The 18,215-nt window shown below is 35.3% G+C and overlaps 1 protein-coding gene across 3 annotated transcripts in view; it reads left to right on the top strand.

The window, feature by feature from the left end:
* Ergic2 (ERGIC and golgi 2) overlaps nucleotides 1-18,215 on the top strand; it is a 39,783-nt gene that overhangs the window by 16,715 nt on the left and 4,853 nt on the right. For all 3 annotated transcript variants that reach the window (XM_023716037.1, XM_023716023.1, XM_023716030.1), the window contains exons 7-11: nucleotides 2,647-2,687; nucleotides 5,303-5,404; nucleotides 6,523-6,618; nucleotides 11,216-11,271; nucleotides 12,021-12,119. In XM_023716037.1, coding sequence (XP_023571805.1) covers nucleotides 2,647-2,687; nucleotides 5,303-5,404; nucleotides 6,523-6,618; nucleotides 11,216-11,271; nucleotides 12,021-12,119 — 394 coding nt within the window. The remainder of the gene's footprint in view (nucleotides 1-2,646; nucleotides 2,688-5,302; nucleotides 5,405-6,522; nucleotides 6,619-11,215; nucleotides 11,272-12,020; nucleotides 12,120-18,215) is intronic.

The following is an 18,215-nucleotide window of genomic DNA, read 5'->3' as shown; positions in this document are numbered from 1 at the left end:
ATAACACCTTGCTCATTTGACTAACATACCCTAAATCTGCACCACTTTAGAAAAAACATTTTTAGAATGAGAGCACAATGACCACTTAAGGAAAAGGAAACTTTTTTCCTTTTTTTTTTGTTGTGATACTGGTGATCAAACTCAAGACTGCATTTGCCAGGCAGGCCACTAAGCTGTCTCCCCAGCCCCAGCATTTTTGTGTAGAGCTAATTTAAGGAACAAAGTGTCAATGCTTACACACTTTAATAGCTAGGACTAAACTTAAGTACAAAATTAAATCTCCCAGTGACATTTCTATTATTGATTGATAACACATTTATGAGTTAGGATATAAACAAAAAGCTGCAAGAACAAGTGGTTCAAATTTGTAGAGAACATTTAAAAAATAGTATTAATAATAAAGGTTAAAATTGAAATAACTGGATTTAGAGTTAATTAAAATATATGCTATAACTTAAGTAACATCATTCGGTAATTTTACATAATAAAACCAACCAACAGTATCAAGTCTGTTTTTGCCTTCATAAGAAAAATAAAGATCATTTGTTTTGACAAATGTTGTAAAAAAGTAAACACCAGCCAGTGAATAAAAGGAATTTCTAAAGTACCCAAACATAACATGCATTTCTTGCCATTTAATGAGCTTTTAAAAAATATTTATGCTCCTTTACCTTTTTGAAAGTAATGTTAGGGGGCCAGGAGGATGGCTCAGTGGAATAAGCGCTTCCCTGGCAAGCGCAAGGGCCTGAGTTCAATCCCTGGTTCTGCCACAAAAAATAAAAATAAAAATAAATAAAAGTAATGTTAGCGTTTCTTCGGGTTTTTTGTTTGTCACCTTGTAATTTATTTCAAGTTCACTCATAAAAGTAATGAGTAATTCTGGTCAAATGATTGTCTGCCAAGCATTGGGGGTTCACAAAACAAGAAACAGTTAAAACATAACACTCAGGAGACTTCCTTAACATAACAATGTAATGAACATGAACCCTCTATTACATAAAGGTGGCAAAGACCACAAAAACCTCCTCAGTGTATGTTCAGTCTACAAGGCCGAATTCCCTGAGTGACGTCCATAACGTAATTCACAACAGAAGTCTGAAGATTTTTAGGTTTTCCTGTTGAATCATAGTGTTTATGCTATCAGCACATTCAGTCCATGTAATCTGAATCACAAGAGAGGTCATTGTGGCTGTTTTCTAACCTCATTCTTACATTTTTTGTTAATGTGTCCTAATAGATTCCTTACATCTTTTACTAATAACTATAATGAGGAATTTCCTACTTTTTCTCTATTGATTTGGAAACTCTTGACTTTTAGAAATGTTTGAGCTGGGTTGCTTATTAAAATGAAGAAATACCTGAGAGGAGAAATTTCATAGCCATCTATACTTTTTCCCTTCTTTATATCTCTCAAAATTTATGAAGTACTGATATTTTATTACTTTCGAAGCCCAAATTGTACATCTATAATTTATTGTCGGAAAACACTGTCATATCACTTAGGGAGGTAGTAATAGCAAGATCTCCTTAGGATTAGCTCTAAAGAAATTTGAGAACAAATGTAAAGCGCCGGCTGTTCTGATGTGCTGACTACTGGCTGTCACTGTGGTGCTTATATTTATGTGTGTAGTCTTCGTCCCTTTGCTCATTGGTACCTGTGAGCCCTTTGTTAGGCAGGATTGCAGAATGATTAGAGGTGGTAGGGGAAATGTTTGTGTGTTTGAGAGAAGAGAAAAAAACACTTTGGGTGGCCAATTTTGATTATTGAATGGTAGTTGTTGACCGCATCAGTATATACATATTATATATGTGTATGTATGCACCCTTTAATAAACACTGCTTAAATAGAAAAAGCAACGTTATTGTTGCCACTGATGCTCTCTTTCTGACCTGTTTTCCCACTGACAATTGATTTTATAATAGTTTTATATGAAGTTAGATACTTTACAAATTCAGCTACTGTTAAAGCATATGTAACTCTTATTTGAAAATTTGGACTCAGAAAATTATTATTAGACACTTTAACATTTCCATTACATTTAATGCTATTTTAAGAAAAAAATATTCAAATTTTACATTGCTTTAGTGCTTTTAATTTCCAGCATTCTTACTTTATTTTATCATTTTATATAGGGACTTCTGAGTTTTCTTTTTCAGCAAGGGTATTTGCTATAATTTTTATGGATTTCACAGCTTTGTATGTCTATCATGGAGTAACCTATTTTTTCTGTAAATGCAGGTTTGATTAAGGGTAGAATTCTTTTTGCTCCCCAACAAGAATATAGGCTTTGGATGCTTTAATTTTACACATAAGTTGTATTATCTTTTCTCCCTGGGTAATTCTGTTTTATGTTAGCTCATTTTAATTTATTTTAACTCCTAAAATATTATTTTATATGTATGGTAGATTGCTAGTCTGTATCCATTACTTTAAATAGACAAATATCGTGGAGAAATATTTGTGATTAATGAAATTTAATGTTATTTTCAATAAACTATCACGTGAAAATTTTGATTAATAGATTAAATCCTGAATGTTCGTTTTTAATAACATCAATTTATGTTTCCTGCTCAAATAAAATTTTTAAAAATCATTAATGAAAAAGAGAATTTAACAATGCTATTGACAATTTCCTTTCATTTCAGGCAATATTTGATCTTTCACCACAGCAAAAAGAGTGGCAGAGGTAATAAGAAAGTACTATTGTGAATTGAAATCTAGATGTTTTTTCAGGTTTTTTTTTTCTGTATTTTAGGGGAGGGTCTACAGGGTGATCAGGGTCTCACTACTGGATCGGACTGGTAGTAATCCCCGTTTACAGCCTCCCAAGAGCTGATATTAGAGGTGCACGCCACCACGCCTAGTCTCAATCTCCCTCTCCGCGAGACCCAGGGGCAGGGCTGGCACAGCGGGCCTAGGAATCGAACACCCTGCCTAGTGCCTTAATCCACTGAGCTATTTGCCCAATCCGCTGTTTTATTCAGTTGTTAACCAGCTATAGCTTAACATTTCTCTGCATGAATTAATAGCAGAATTTACTACATATAATGTAATCTTTCAACAAGTTAAAAATTTTAACAGATCTTAGGGAAAGTTGGGCAAAAAACTTTTCTCTAAGATAATTAGAATCATAAGTTAATTTTAATATTTAAAATGTAATTCTAAACATAATATGTGACTTGTTTAAAATTCAGTTTGAATAGAAAGGATGTAAAGAAAAAGTAAAAGCTTCTCATTGTAGAAACTAGTACCTGAATAGTAGTAATAGCTAGAATTAAGTTTCTTCTGTGGCTTTCTAGAAATTTTCACTACATAGATAAGTTTTTGTGTTTACAAATATACTTATTAATAAATAAGTATACATTTTGTAATACTAAATCAGTTTACACCATAATTTATTCTATAACTTGCTTTTTTCTACCTAATATATTTTGCACATTTTAGCATATATAGGAAATATAGTTATATAAAAATGATAGTATATAAAAATGATAGTAAACATACTTGAGCCTAGTTCCTTTTGTGTTTGTGTTAATGTATATGTAAATATGTTCCAAAAATGAAATTTCTCTCTCTAAAGGTACTTAAACATTTGATATATAGCACTATATGTCTGCCTAAAATACTGTTTTTGTTACATAGTACACCAAAACTGTGAGCTTGCTTCTTTTTGTATAACCTCACCAAAAATAAGTATAACTAGAATTGCAAAATTTTTTTGACAGTTTGATGAGTAAAAATTAGTATTGTATTTGTTTTTATTTGCATTTCTTTATGAATAAATGGACTCTTCATAAATTATTTTCCTCACTGCTATTTTTTTCTTTTTTTAATGAAACTACTTAGTCATGCTCTTAGTTGGTTTGTATATTTAAGAAATGTGTCCTTTGTTGTATGCATTTTTCTAACACCCTTTTTGGTTGCTGGGCTGTGTCCTCCACTTAAGAAGACATGGCCTAAATAAAGATTATTACAAAAATCATTTTTAGCCATTTTGCTTTCTAATATCCAGTTACATTTTAAGGGCAAGTGCACTTTAATTCCACTTTCACCATGTGGATGAAATTTAATGTGAGAGTTGAAATTGATTGTGATTGAACAAAAGCAATGAATATTAGATGTCTCAGTCTTCTAGCACTTGTAGTAGAAAGTCATTCAGATAGGAAATACTATATTCTGATCCAGAAATAACAAAGTAATCAAAGTTCAAGGATAGAAGTGGAAGGAGAGTGTATGCTTTTGTTAAGATGACTGAGGTTTTCCGTCCTGATTGAGCTTTCTGTGTACTTATATGGAATGTAGATTAGATTCTGTTAGACATATTCCGGGCAAAAGTTGGAAACACAGACAGACAGGGGCATTGGTGAGAAGGCGCCCCCCCCCCCACTTTTGTGTTATAAGACTAACCGCTGCCTAGTGTCAAAAGTTAAACTTTGAGAAAGCTTTCAGTTTCTGCTGGGCTAGGATTCAAAGATTTTACGTCTTTCAGTATTAAAATCTGGAGATGAATCTGGGTTTGTGCTTTTTATGTCCAGATTTAAGATTTATTTAAATTAAGTTTATAGGAAAACTGTGACTTAATATTATTTCAAATAGGGCTATTTGCCAGTGTTCTAGATGAATGGTGCAGATAAATTTCTTCCACTTGCATTTTTAGAAAATACATATTTTATCGTTGTAGTGAAATATAGAGTATTACAAGTTTACATTTGCATTCTTAAGAGTACCTGTGTTATGTGTAATTTTTTCCAAGTTCAGTGTATGTGTATGTATATATGTAGATTTTAGAGTAGTTTTAGGTTCACACTAAAAGTGATGAGAAGGTACAAAATTCCCATGTAAGCTTATTATATTAGGTACAATTAATAAACCACCGACCCATCATCATTGCCTAGAGCCCATAGTTTGTTAGGGTACAGTGTTGTACGTTCTGTGATAAGTGTGTCATGTACATGTCTGCTACGCAGTATTATGAAGCACAGTTGCCTTAAAAGTTCCATGTTCTACCTGTTCACCCCTCCCTTGTTGTTTACCAATTATATGTGTTCATACTGTTTTTTAAAATGACAAGAATAGTATTTTAGAGTCATCTTTTCATAGAATTGTTTCTTTTCCTTGAGAAAGAGTGTGTTGAGTGATAGTAAGTGGTTTTGTGACCGAGCCTGTAATGTTAATTAGATATGATAGTGGACTTCATAATTCACGAGTCTATCTGTTTAGTCCATCAAGGCTGTTTATTCTGTGGCTGTTACTTGCTTATTAGTTGTACGCCTAATTAATTACTTTTTGTATTGAATCTAGGATGTTGCAGCTTATTCAGAGCAGGCTACAAGAAGAGCATTCTCTTCAAGACGTGATATTTAAAAGTGCTTTTAAAAGTGCATCGACAGCACTTCCACCAAGGTGAGAAGTAGAGTTTAAAGTGTGACTGTCTGCTGTATGTGCTCTGACTTTAACACACCTCCATGTTGGTTAGTTTTCTGCATTTAGAGGAGATAGACTCATTTGTGCTGTAAGAGGACTTTCGTAAATTTATAGCTCATTCTGATAAAGATTGTCACAAGTATATTATTTTATTTTCATTTTATGGATATGATATACCTCTGTATAAAGTGACATTACATTTGGGATCAGGTTGGTTGCATTTATTATTACAAGGATACATGATTGAACTTTTGGTTAGGAAATTTTTATTCTTTTGCATTTTATCTCTTTTATAGGTTATACTAGTTGATATTAGGAAATGTTACAAATATGAAAATGCTATTTAAGAAATACGTATAGCTCAGCAGACTAAGTACTTAGACAAGTGCAGGGACTGGGGTTTGATCCCCAGCACGCCATGCCGCACCAGACCCACTTCTGGGCTGGCAGAGCCGGCCACAGAGACTGGACGTGGTGGTGTATGCCTGTAATCCCAGTGGTGGGGAAGCTGAAAACAGGAGGATCACTAGGAGTCCGAGCTGCAAGTCCGAGTTGCATAGTGAGACCCTGTACCTAATACATTCTTTTGTTTTAATCTGTTATTGGTCCTCTGGTTAGATTTGAAGGACCACAGAATAGTTGACATGTGATTATTATGTAATTTTCCCTTTTTTTTTGATGTAGGATTTTTATAACTATGCAGATCTTAGGAAACTGCTACTCCAGTTTTCACATTTAGGATATTACCTATAAATTTATCTTTAGGGATTCTCTCCCTCCCCCAATTGCTTATCAAGAAGTTATAAGTATATATTTTTCTAAAAAATTTTTTAAATCATTTATTTATTTATTTAGTAAGGGATCTTGCTACACAGCTTAGACTCAGTGATCCTCCTGTTTTTAGCCTCCCTAGCACTGGAATTATAGGTGTGTGCCACCACACCCCGTCCCCTGGCTGGCATGGAGCACCTGGGGTTTGGGATTGAACTTAGGTCCTCATGCTTGCCAGGCAGGCACATAGACCACCGAGCTATCTCCCCAGTCACAAAATTATAGGTATAGTGAATGTTTAATCTTAATATATCTTGTTTTAATAGAGAAGATGATTCATCACAGTCTCCAGATGCCTGCAGAATTCGTGGTCACCTTTATGTCAATAAAGTAGCCGGAAATTTTCACATAACTGTGGGCAAGTATGTTCTTTTCTCTTACTGAAAACACCTTAGATATAAATAAGCTCTTTCTTAATCAGATAATTTTAATAGCTAAGTAGTAACTACTGCTAGTAGTACTACTACTCAGATGTTCTGTATTTGTATTTTCAGATTAGATGGTTAGTGCTTCAATTGTAGGACGGAAAGACTACTAAATTTTAAAGCACGCGTAAGGCAATCATGTTTTTTGTTTTGTTTTTTTTTTTTAATGTATTTGGTACAGAGTCTCATTATGCAGCTCAGACTGGTAGTGATCCTCCAGTTTTCAGGATCCCTAGTGCTGGGATTACATGTGTGCACTACCATCACTGGACTCCACTGCCAGCTCAGGTCGCCCGGGGGTGGGGCTGGCATGGCATGTGGTACCAGGGATCCAACCTTGGGCCTTGCTGTGGACCTCATGTTGTATTTTAAAGTGTAGGTAAATGTTATTTAAGGCCTAGTACTTGCTAAGCTTTAGTAACTGGGAGCTCCAGCTAGACATTGCATTAATTTGTTTTGTTGATGTATTAGTAGTTTTTGTGTAGCCTTTTGGTAGTCCTCATCAAAAGGCAGTACCTTACTAATTGTAGACATGTGTTTTGATATAGTTAGAAATTAATAGGCTTTGGAGTAGAGTTAAATCAGGTACAAGTTAAGAAAAAATATCCTGTCACACCCATCTTTATGTGTACCATAGTATTGTCAATAAGGACATGATAAATTTCTAAATGAATAGATTGCATTCTTCTCTCTCTATAAAGTTTTATACTGAACTAAAAATAAAAAGTTCTTTATTGTTTAAGGCATTATTTGAGTACTTGCTATGTATGAAGTAGCAGGCTAATGAAACATTGGAAAACAAAAAGAAAGGATTTTTGGCCTTTAATACTGACAGTCTATAAGAGAATTCAAACTTTAAACAGTGACTACACTAACAGTTGTTAGATATGGTGGTATTGATGCTGTGAAGGAGATGTATAGCTGATAAGAGGTTATGTATTAGGGTACTTGACCTAATCTGCTAGTCAACAGAGATTTATTGATGAAAATCTTTGAATACTGAGAATAGTAATTTAATATAGAGGAAGGGGAAAGGACCTACAGCTGGAAAAATAAGTGGTTGGAAGTTTTTTTTATAGAGAGATAACATACTTTCATGAAATAGTATTTCATTGTTTCATTGATCAAACTTTTTTCCTGTTATACTCTTTTTCCTGCAAATTCAGATTTTGTTGTTTGATCACTATTGCCAGGATGGATTCTGTCCATTCCCAGTCTGTTACTGATAACCTTGGAATTACTTGGTATTGTAAAGGTAATAAATTACAGTTGGCTCAAAGAAATACAGAAGATTTTATTATACTTTTGCATACAGGCACTATCCTACTGCAAGAGAGAAACTGACAAATAGTGTATGTTGCATCTCCCCTTTCCAGTTTTACTTCTAGCCCCAGGTGATAATTTATGTAAGGCCAGATGCAGAAGCATTTGGTTTGTAGTTCATCAACTCAGAGGTACCCTATAAGCCCAGCACCAATGTTTTCTTAATTTGTGTATTCACTGTTGGCATTTTGAAAATTTCATATTACCTCTCAAACACAGTGCTATTCCAAACTGTAATATAAAAACTATAATATAAGTAAAAGAACACAATTTATAACATGTATTTTAATATGCAAATACTTGAACAGAAATCACTAGGAAACAAGTCCCTTATGTGTAGAAGCAATAGCATACTGAGACAGATGTAGTTGCCTCTTGTCTCAGTTACTCTTCACTTGTTGCTGGAACAAATACCCGGCACTCAAAATGAAGGAAAGAAAGGTTTATTTAGCTCACAGTTACTGGAGGTTTCAATCCATACTCAGCTGGCTCCAAGGCAGAGTGGCACATGGCAGAGAGCAACCTTTCATGTTGGCACCAAAGAGTGAGAGCAGGGTAGCAGCAGCTCAAGTAGCTAGCTTTTCTTGCCACCTTACCTGGTAATGCAAATTACCTGCCCCAGGGCAGGTGTGCATCCACACCCACAATAATCACAAACTCCAGAAGCTGCCCCATGGCTGCATAAGGCTTTGGGGGGACACCTAGACACAAACCATAACACCTCTCATACAATGAGTGGCATCTCTGTTGCTGAGATGATAGTGTGAAATAGTGGACAGTTCTTTTTAATACTGTGAACAAAACAGTACAATCTTAGTTCTATAAAAAATCTACAGTGTATTGAAACTGACTATCATAGCTAAGTTCTAGACTCAAATGATTATAATTAAGGTTTTCATATATGTACATGAGTACTTGAAAGTCATGTAAGGTGGGGCAGTTCTTTTTTGTGAGTCTACTGATTTCTTTGCTGGATGCCTTCTTTCCCTGACTGGTTCTCAAATACCGATAGCAACTCTTTCCCAATAATTTTCACAATCAAAATTACCTTTCACTCCAGCAAATTTCAGAAAATGTTTTCCACTGTAAGATCACTTAGAATAAATTTCTTGCTTGGTGGAGTAGAAAATAAAAAATGCCAAGAAAAAAAAAAGGTAAGTTGTGAGAATACAGCTTTCCTGTATAAAGCTTTTACAGGCGTCAGAGGACTGCAGTCATCTGTATGGGGGTGATTTAATTTGAGTTTTAGCTTTTAGTTTTTTGAAGAGAGATGCCTGCTTATATTACTATTTCATAAATTTCCGAGTAGATTTTAACATCCAAAAAAGAAAGAAGGAGGTATAATTCAAACAGTTCTGTTCTTAAGTAATCTGAGTAAATACAGTGGGAATGCTCTGGAGATAATGACATCAGTGGGGAGTGGAATAGCCTGTGACAGCAGATTGTGTTTAAGTAGTGAGTTTGAGGTTGTATGTATATCCTCCTGAATATAGTGATAGGAGATGCTTTGCTGCGTAAGATTTTAGTAAATTTCATATTAGATGTTAACACATTTCCCTAGCCCAGCTCATGACCAGTAGTCAGAAAAATTAAAAACTGTGAAAGGGAATATTTAGTAGAATTTCTTCTTGAAAATAAAAAGTGAACATGAGGTTGCATTTAAAGTTAAGCTTTTATCTAGCCAGATAAGAAAAGCCATGTACCAAAGAGTTAATGAAATCATGTTTGATTCCAGCAGCTGAAGAAATGTATCCAGAGGAAATAAGTTTTCTTTAGGCAGTTGATCTTCTGTGAGGAAAGTGCTGTTTAAGTGAAGACATTAACGACAGGTGCAGTAGCCAGTTAAAATGTGAGGCAGGGGCCTCTGAGTGGTGTCCTAAGCTGCTGCTGACTAGGTAGATATTAACAATTCTGTTTTTATTTGAGAAGTCAGTGCTCAGTAGCGGTTGAAGAATTGGTGTCCGTGCATAGCTTGCATGGAACAGCTTAGGAAAGAGTATTTTTAAAAGAAGTTGAAAGGATACAAATTTCAGTACTGCCTAAAGTGGAGCTTACTAAGATATGTTGTAACTGATAGAGCGGAAAAAGACTACTTGGATAAATTTTCCAAGTGTGAAAATGGGAAAAGTCTTTGGTTAACCATTTGTCATCAGCAGTACTTTGCAAAAGTATTTGAATGTATTGTGTATTTTGAATTGGTAATTGTGAATAACATTTGCACTCACAAACTTAAATGCTGTTATTTCCATAAATTTTTGTTACAGAGGCTGAAATTTCCAACTTGACATAATAATACTTAGTAGTGACAGAGTTTTTCTTTTTTAGCTGAAAACCAAAATGGGAATACTTCTGGATGAGTAAATACCAGCAGTCACTTTCACTGAACACTGAATAGCTTTGAAATTAAGTTTTGTGCACACTCAGTAAAGTTTCTTAATGTAGTTTTTCTAAAACTATAAGGCAAAGCATATATATGTGTGTGTGTGTGTGTGTGTGTGTGTGTGTGTGTGTGTGTGTGACAAGTACTTTTAAGTGATTTTTGAATGGTTTAATTCTGTTTTTAATGTTTTAATAGCTTTGTTGTTGAAAGTTGATAGGAATTGAAATCTGTATATTCTGCCCTAAATTGGGAGTTTCTAATCGGGAATATAATAACAATTAAAGGCAGATACTAAGAAAAGAATCATATTCTTAAAATGCCATCTGTTCAGTTAATGTGCCCATTTCAGACATGGTTATGGATTCATGTTTTCAAAGATGGAATTATGTAAAATTTCATTACAGATCATCATTAAAAGATAAACATTTATGGTCAACTTTAAAACAGAAACATTGTCTCTAAGCCTCACTAAGCAAAATGTAGTTTCCTGTCAAAATACTTGTGTTAGAACAAATACAGGAGTTCTTAGTTATTACTGTTCTGAGTTTTATCAATAAAGTTCATGGCACTTTGTGTCCTCATTATGTAACTAACTGTATAATATCCTTGATTTTGAATGTTGGTACACAAAGCCTAAAATATTTACCATGTAGCTCTTTATAGACACAATTTACCAGCCCCAAGCTATTGCATTGCTTAGATGACAAGACTTATCTGCTTCATCATAGGCAAAATATTAGTCTACACTGTAGGTGTATAGCGTAGGAAGGATCTAGTTGATTATTTGTATATTTAAGCATTATTTCTTTAATACTGCTTTTCTCCTTCCAGGGCAATTCCACATCCTCGTGGTCACGCACACTTGGCAGCACTTGTCAACCATGACTGTAAGAAGTTCTAAAATCTTTCTTAATAGATGGTCTTAGAGGAAGAATTGGAATTCTTAGTGTAGGCTTGATCCAAAGGAGAAAATAAATTATTCCATTTATTGACTAATTCAGTTACTGTTATCTTTCAGCTATCTGTATTTCTATGTGATCCTAGCTCAGATGTTGTTAGCATTAGAGAGACTGGTATACTTTCCACCCATCACTTTAAACATTTCAGTTCATTTTTATAGATAATGGAGAAAATATCTTTGAAGTTTCAGTTTGTAAATCTAAATGGACACATCCATACATGTAGTTTGTTTGGTGTGATGTTGTTAAGGGACTTATTTCTACAGTCTTAAAAAGCACAAACTAAGAAATTCTAATAAAAATTAGTAATATATGTGATCAGCTTCATTATTTGGTTATAGGAACATCATTGCAATTGTTCTGATGTGAGTGTCCTATGACTAGATGAAGTTTGTGATTAGGAAATATTTGTTTTAAAGCTGTCAGAATTAAATGTAAAGTTTTACAGAAGTTAATTGGTATTTAATTATCAAATTTGAGATAGCATTCTTTCAGAATTTACTTACTCTCATATATTTTTTCATTGGTAAATGCATTTCCCACCGCAGTATTTACTCTATTGTTATACTTGCAGAATATATTTTCATTTGAGAATAGATAAGTGTAAACTAATCTATAACATATAGTTTTGAATAATATAATTTGTGTATTTAGTTGATTTTATTTTTTCTTTTTAGCTTACAACTTTTCTCACAGGATAGATCATTTGTCTTTTGGAGAACTTGTTCCAGGAATTATTAATCCTTTAGATGGAACTGAAAAAATTGCTGTAGATCGTAAGTATTCAGTAATTATTCTGGGATGCATGGTGGAAACCTTAATATTGTATGTTTTAATTAATCTTTTTCTAACCTTGTAAAGAAAATCTTTAAGTGTGGAGAGAATCTGTCCTGGCAGTGAATAAAATTTGAACATTAAAATACTGAGTTATAGAGCAAAATAAAATTAAAAATTTAAGGTAGATAGGCAAGAGAAATAGAATTTAAGTATTTTAAATATCTAAAACAATGTGTTACTAGCACAGAATTGCATTTATTTGCATTCACTAAAGTGTTTTAAATTTTAATATTTTAGGAGCACTTTTCTTCTTTTTAAGTTCCAAGTGCTAAAGTGCACATATACTGTCATAGAAGCCTCCATGGAGAATTTCACAGAGGTAATATACCTAGGGTTACTCCAGAGTGGCTTAGTTATTAATCCAGTCATGAAGTCTTTTTCTGTATTTTTTTTAACTTGCTCCAATTAAGGAATCAGTTTATTTGAATATGAGAGGATTATTTTATACATTTGATTGGAAGTAATCTATCTCATGTTTCTGAAGGGTTTTGGTTGACTTCAGTTCCTTTAAAAAGTCATTGTGTGACATGCCCCACCTCATGGGAGATTAAGTGTATGGAAAACTTCTGAAGCTTCTGGGAACTCTTAGGTTTTTTGGTTTGTTTGTTTGGTTTGTTTTTTAATGTATTTGGTTATTGCAGGGTCTCACTACAAAGCTCGGACAGGTGGTGATCCTCCTGCTTTCATCCTTCCTGGAGCTGGGATTACAGGCATTCACCACCACACCCGCCTGGACTCTGGCCAGCGCAGCCCATCCTGGGGGCAGGGCTGGTGCAGCATGTGGTGCAGGGGATGGAACAGCAGTCCCTGCCTTTGCCTAAGGTTGCCTAAGTAGGCACTTCAGTCCACTGAGCAATCTCACCAGCCCTAGGTTTTAAATGAGCATAATTTTACTTTAAGCGAATATATTATTATCTGGATTATGAATATTCTTTATTTTAGCATAGTGTTATATATATTACTTCAGTTACTGCTTCACATTTATGAGTTTTAAATTTGCATGAGAATGTTTCACTTAATAAAAATTAATGTACTAAATTTGGAAATGTGTGATTATAAACATCCCATGAATTATAAACCATTCACAGTAATCTTGTCTGCTTAGGCAAGCGCAAGGACTAGGGTTTGATTACTGGCACCACATGCTGCGCCACACTGACAGGGACTGAGACTGGGTGTGGTAGCGCTTGCCTGTAATCCCAGCACTGGGGAGGCTGAAAACAGGTGGATCACTGTGAGTCTGAGATACTTATTGAGAACCTGTACCAAAAATACATTAAAAAAAGAAAAGTATAATCTTGTCTGCAATCTTAAGTATATGTTTATTCTGTGTTGACTCCATTACAAGCTAACAGATGCTCATTTGAAAACATGTTGGACACTTAATGAACTATAAATTTTGGTACAAATGTTCTTAATGTAAAAAGGTTGATTTTCAAAAGGTTTTTAAGTACACTTGCTGCTGAATTCAGAGAGACCAAGAGTTATTTGGAGTTACAATATGAAGTGACCCCTAATGATTGTGAGGTTATTCAAAATTTTAAAACATGTTATTTTCCCTCCTAATACACGGATATGTTCTGTTATACCTCTTTCTGGAAAATGAAATGAAAAACAGGTGCAAACCTGTGGCATCAGTTAATTACTCTATTTGATGGTCTCCAGAAGTGTTGTGTCCTGTTTAACAGTTACAGTGTCCTTAGGCTGTACAGCTTTGGGCAGTGCTATAATCTTTGGAATAATCTATGACTTGGAATTAAAATTCAGCAGCATTTTTACCCTTTTTGACTAGTAGACTCTTCAGCAGTTTTACTGATTTTACATTAAATAAATCTTGTGCAGTCTTCTGATCACAGCTTAGAAATTTTCAGTTTTCCCTTTGTATTTGTTTGATTCTCATTGGTTGTTGTTATTACTTTGGCACTTTATGCCACATGCACAGTACTGTGATTCTCCATCTCCTTCACCACCTAATCCATCCAAATGTACAATTTTGACTAATGCTTATTACCACTTCCAATTTTATCTTTTTTAATAAATACTTAATGCTTGAAATTTCTTAACTAATACTTCCAACTGTTTATGATGTGATAAAATTTGTTTGTACAACACCACAGACTACTACAGACTAAGTAGTTCTTCAGGATACTTTTCTCACAGTATAAGTGTCACAAAGGGCAATCTGAAGATCATCTTCAATTTATAAGAGGACATCGTTTATCTAATGTCATCTATGAGAGTATTTAGGATATTAAGTTGACAATAATTGAACTGGTCAAAAACTTCATATTTTTGAAAATTACAGTGTTACATGTAATAAGTAAAATAAGACAAAGTTGAAACAGGCTTAACTCCTTATTAGAGATTTAATTACAGGTTTCTTCCTTTCTGTTCATAGTTGTATTCTTTCCTCTGTTCTAAACAAGCTAGAGCTAAAAGAGAAATTGGACTCGTAAAAATAAAAACTGGTTTGTGTTAAGAGAGGTTAGACATGCAAAAAAGTGTGTACTGTATGGTTCTCTTTATATGCAACTTTAGAATAGGTAAAAGTAATCTGATCTTAAAAAGCAAGTCAGTGGTTTGAAGTAGTGCCCTAGGTGGAGGGAGTAATTGACTGCCAAGGATATGAAGAAACCTTTTGTTTTTTTAATTTTAATTTATTTATTTTTCTGTATTTAGGGAAGAATCTACAGGGTGGTGTTCAGGGCCTCACTACTAGATCAGACTCGTAGTGATTCTCCTGTTTACAGCCTCTCGAGTGCTGGGATTATAGGCCAGCGCCACCACGCCCCTTCTCAATTGCCCTCTCAGTGTGCCCCAGGGGCGGAGCCAGGGCCAGCACAGCAGGCCTGGGGGGTCGAATCCCCAACCCCTGTACCTGCTTGCAGGCGCTTTAATCTGCTGAGCTATTTGGCCTGCCTGAAGAAACCTTTTGATGTTTTTTTTTTTTGTTTGTTTGTTTTCCCCTGGAATGAAGGATTGAACTCAGGCCCTTGCGCTTGCCAGGGAAGCACTTATTCCACTGAGCCATCTCCCTGGCCTCTCCTTTTAATGTTTTGAAAATCTTTCACATTTTGCTTTGGTAGTGATAAGATAGGTGGAGATGTTTGTTAACATTTGAACCATACATTAAAATGAATGTATTTTATTGCATATAAAGTTGATTTTTTTTTTTAAAAGTTCATTTGTTCAACAACTTTGTCAGAACACATATTTATTAGTTTCTATTGGAACCATCAAAGACTCAGTGCTCAATACAGTAGACATAGTCCTTGCTTCTCACAGTACTCATTTTAATGAGGAATGAGATATTCTATCAACACTAGGTCCTCATAAGTGTGAGGATGAGAGGTTGCAAAGAAAATGTAGGAGATCACTCTGGATAGGAGAAAAGGAAAAAGGCTGTGTGCTTGAAAGAGATGAGCTGAATGAAGAAGTTAGCCAGGTAGTGGTCTCTTAGAATGTTGTAGGTAGCTTTATTGTTATTAGGAAAAGAAATAAATCTGTGTTTGCTGCCACAGTTGGATAATTGGTCACATCTTACATCCTTTCTATACTGCCAACTGGCCAGGTAGCAACAAGTCCTCCTGGTATAGAGGTAGATGTGTCTCTGGCAGGAATCATGCTCCCACTCCCTTAGAACTTAGGTATAGTCTAGTGAAGTACAAATAAATATGACATCTGAGTCAGATACTGTTGGAGTTTGATGGACTTCTAGCAATCTATAACCTAGTAATCTAGACATCTCAGACTGAGTGCTCATAAGGCAGAGTCAAGTCCTGCTTCCGTAGTGCTGATAGAAAACCCTAAGCTGCATAGGCTTAAAATGACCATCTTTGGCTTTTTCTTTTGGGGGCTGCTGTAGGAGTGTGAATCTTCCATTCTCCTATAAAGTGACTGTGCAAGTGAATGAGCAGTGTATGCAGATACACCCCCACAGGGCAGTCCCCAAAGCTGGACACCTGAGGATCCTAGAACTGAGGAAGCAGGGAGTCAGTCTGTATTTACAGTGAGCTCTGGCACTGAAAGAGGGGAGAGAACTGTGAACAAATAACACAGTTGACCCCAGCTTTCACTCTTGATCAGAATGATTCTTTTCTGCACTTAAAATGCATTTTATCTCTTTAGTTTCTTCAGCCAGGGCACCAGACTTGAATATATTATCAGTTTTGAATGAGATTTCTCTGAATCAGAAGACCTATGAGCTAAATAGTTTGTGTGTGCTCCCCCCATTACACTTTAGGAGCATATACCGTGTAAATATATTAAATATTTCCTTTCAAAACAGGGAAGAATGAATGGTGTCTGTTCAGTATCATAGCAGTTTTGAACACCTGGGCAGATGTGACTTCCTGTTCAGGGATGGGAGTGTCCTGTGATGAGATCCTATCTGTCCCCTGTGCAGAGTTCTTTATACACCCCTGACTCACACAATCCTTTCTCTTCTTGGTGGCTCTTGGCTTTATCCTCTGAAAGTGGACCTGCTTTCCGTTATGCTTTTGGCCGTATCTAGCTAAAGCACTGGGTATATACCTTTCTAGAACTAAACATTTTCCTTAGCCTACATCCAGTTTATAGAAAAGTTGTGGACGCCTATGTTTTTAAGTTTCCAATTTAAGCTGTTTATAAATGAAGGTACTTTATTGTTTTCATGCTGCTCCATGTGCCAGAAATTGAGGAAGTGTTAGGAGTCATGCCTCATTGTCAGTTTCTGGGCTCATCAGGATTCCTTCTGGCCTTTTTCACTTGTTGGAACCAGTGGAGAAGGAAGGTTGCTTCCGCTGTCCATGAATCTTGGCAAATACAGTAGGAAAAAATGTGAACAGATAGTAATACTCTTTCATAGCTCACAGTTTCTGCAGACTTTTTTTTTTTTACTTTATATAATTCCTGATTCATAAGATTGTCTTAAATGATGCTACTGATTTTGCAGAGAGGTGGCTACCTACCCATGTAAGTGGCCTGTGTTCTGTCCAATTTGCCACAGTCACCATCTCCTCATGCTTTTGTCGAGAAAATTAGAAACTGGTTAGTTGACTTACCTACTGCTAGAAAGCCAGTTGTTGGTTTGTGCTTGCTTTGTAAAAAGATTTTCTACAGGGTTCGCATTCAACGGTACGTCAGGTTTTCTTCTACAGTAATCTTGGTTGGTCTACATTTGGATAGCCAGAGTCTTTGTAAAAAAGCATTGTTTATTTATTATTTTTTTTTTTAGTGTACTTAGTACAGGGTCTACAGGGTCTCACTATGTAGATTGAACTCTGACTCATAGTGATCCTCCGGTTTTCAGCCTCCTAAGCACTGGGATTACAGGCGCGTTCCACCATGCCCAGTCTTAGTCGCCCTTTCAGTGCGCCCTGGGAGCAGGGCCAGCACTGCATGCCTGTGATACCCAGTCCCTGTGCTCTACCTACTCAGGCACTTTAGTCTGCTGAGCTATCTGGCAGACCCAAAAGCAGCATCACTGCAATTAGTAGATTAGGTGGGGGAAGAGGCCTAGGGTTTTGTTTTGTTCTGTTTTGTTTTTTAAGCAGCTTCCCAGGTGGCTTTTTAAACACTTTTTTTTTTTAATTCCGTAATAAATTATTTTTAAAAAATTTTTTTATTCATTTTAATGAGAAAAAAAGATAAAATGGCAGTGAAACAGTTTCAAAAACAGGTTAGTAGAACAGTTACAATAATTCATACAAGGGCCAGGGAGATAGCTCAGTAGAATAAGTGCTTGCCTGGCAAGTGCAGGGTCCCACCGCAAATAAATAAATAAATAAATAAATAAATAAATAAACAGTAATTCATACATTGCATATTGTTGTCTTCATAGTAGTTATTCAGAGGACAAGATGTAGACATGAAGTCTTATCTAAACACTATTAGAACAAACCATTCTTCTCATTGAACTAAGAAAGTAGCTGTATATCCTATCTTGTATATACATATATATATTTTTTTTTTCGCTACAAAACGGTCCTTTATTTATATCCCCTTTTTTGTTGTGTGCTTATTCCACTGAGCTATCTCCCCTGCCCTTGGAGAAG

Source organism: Octodon degus, unplaced genomic scaffold (assembly GCF_000260255.1).
Source record: "Octodon degus isolate 3935 unplaced genomic scaffold, OctDeg1.0 scaffold00004, whole genome shotgun sequence".
NCBI lineage: Eukaryota > Metazoa > Chordata > Mammalia > Rodentia > Octodontidae > Octodon > Octodon degus.
Note: the sequence above shows the minus strand (reverse complement) of the source record. Positions and strands in the feature narration are given on the sequence as shown.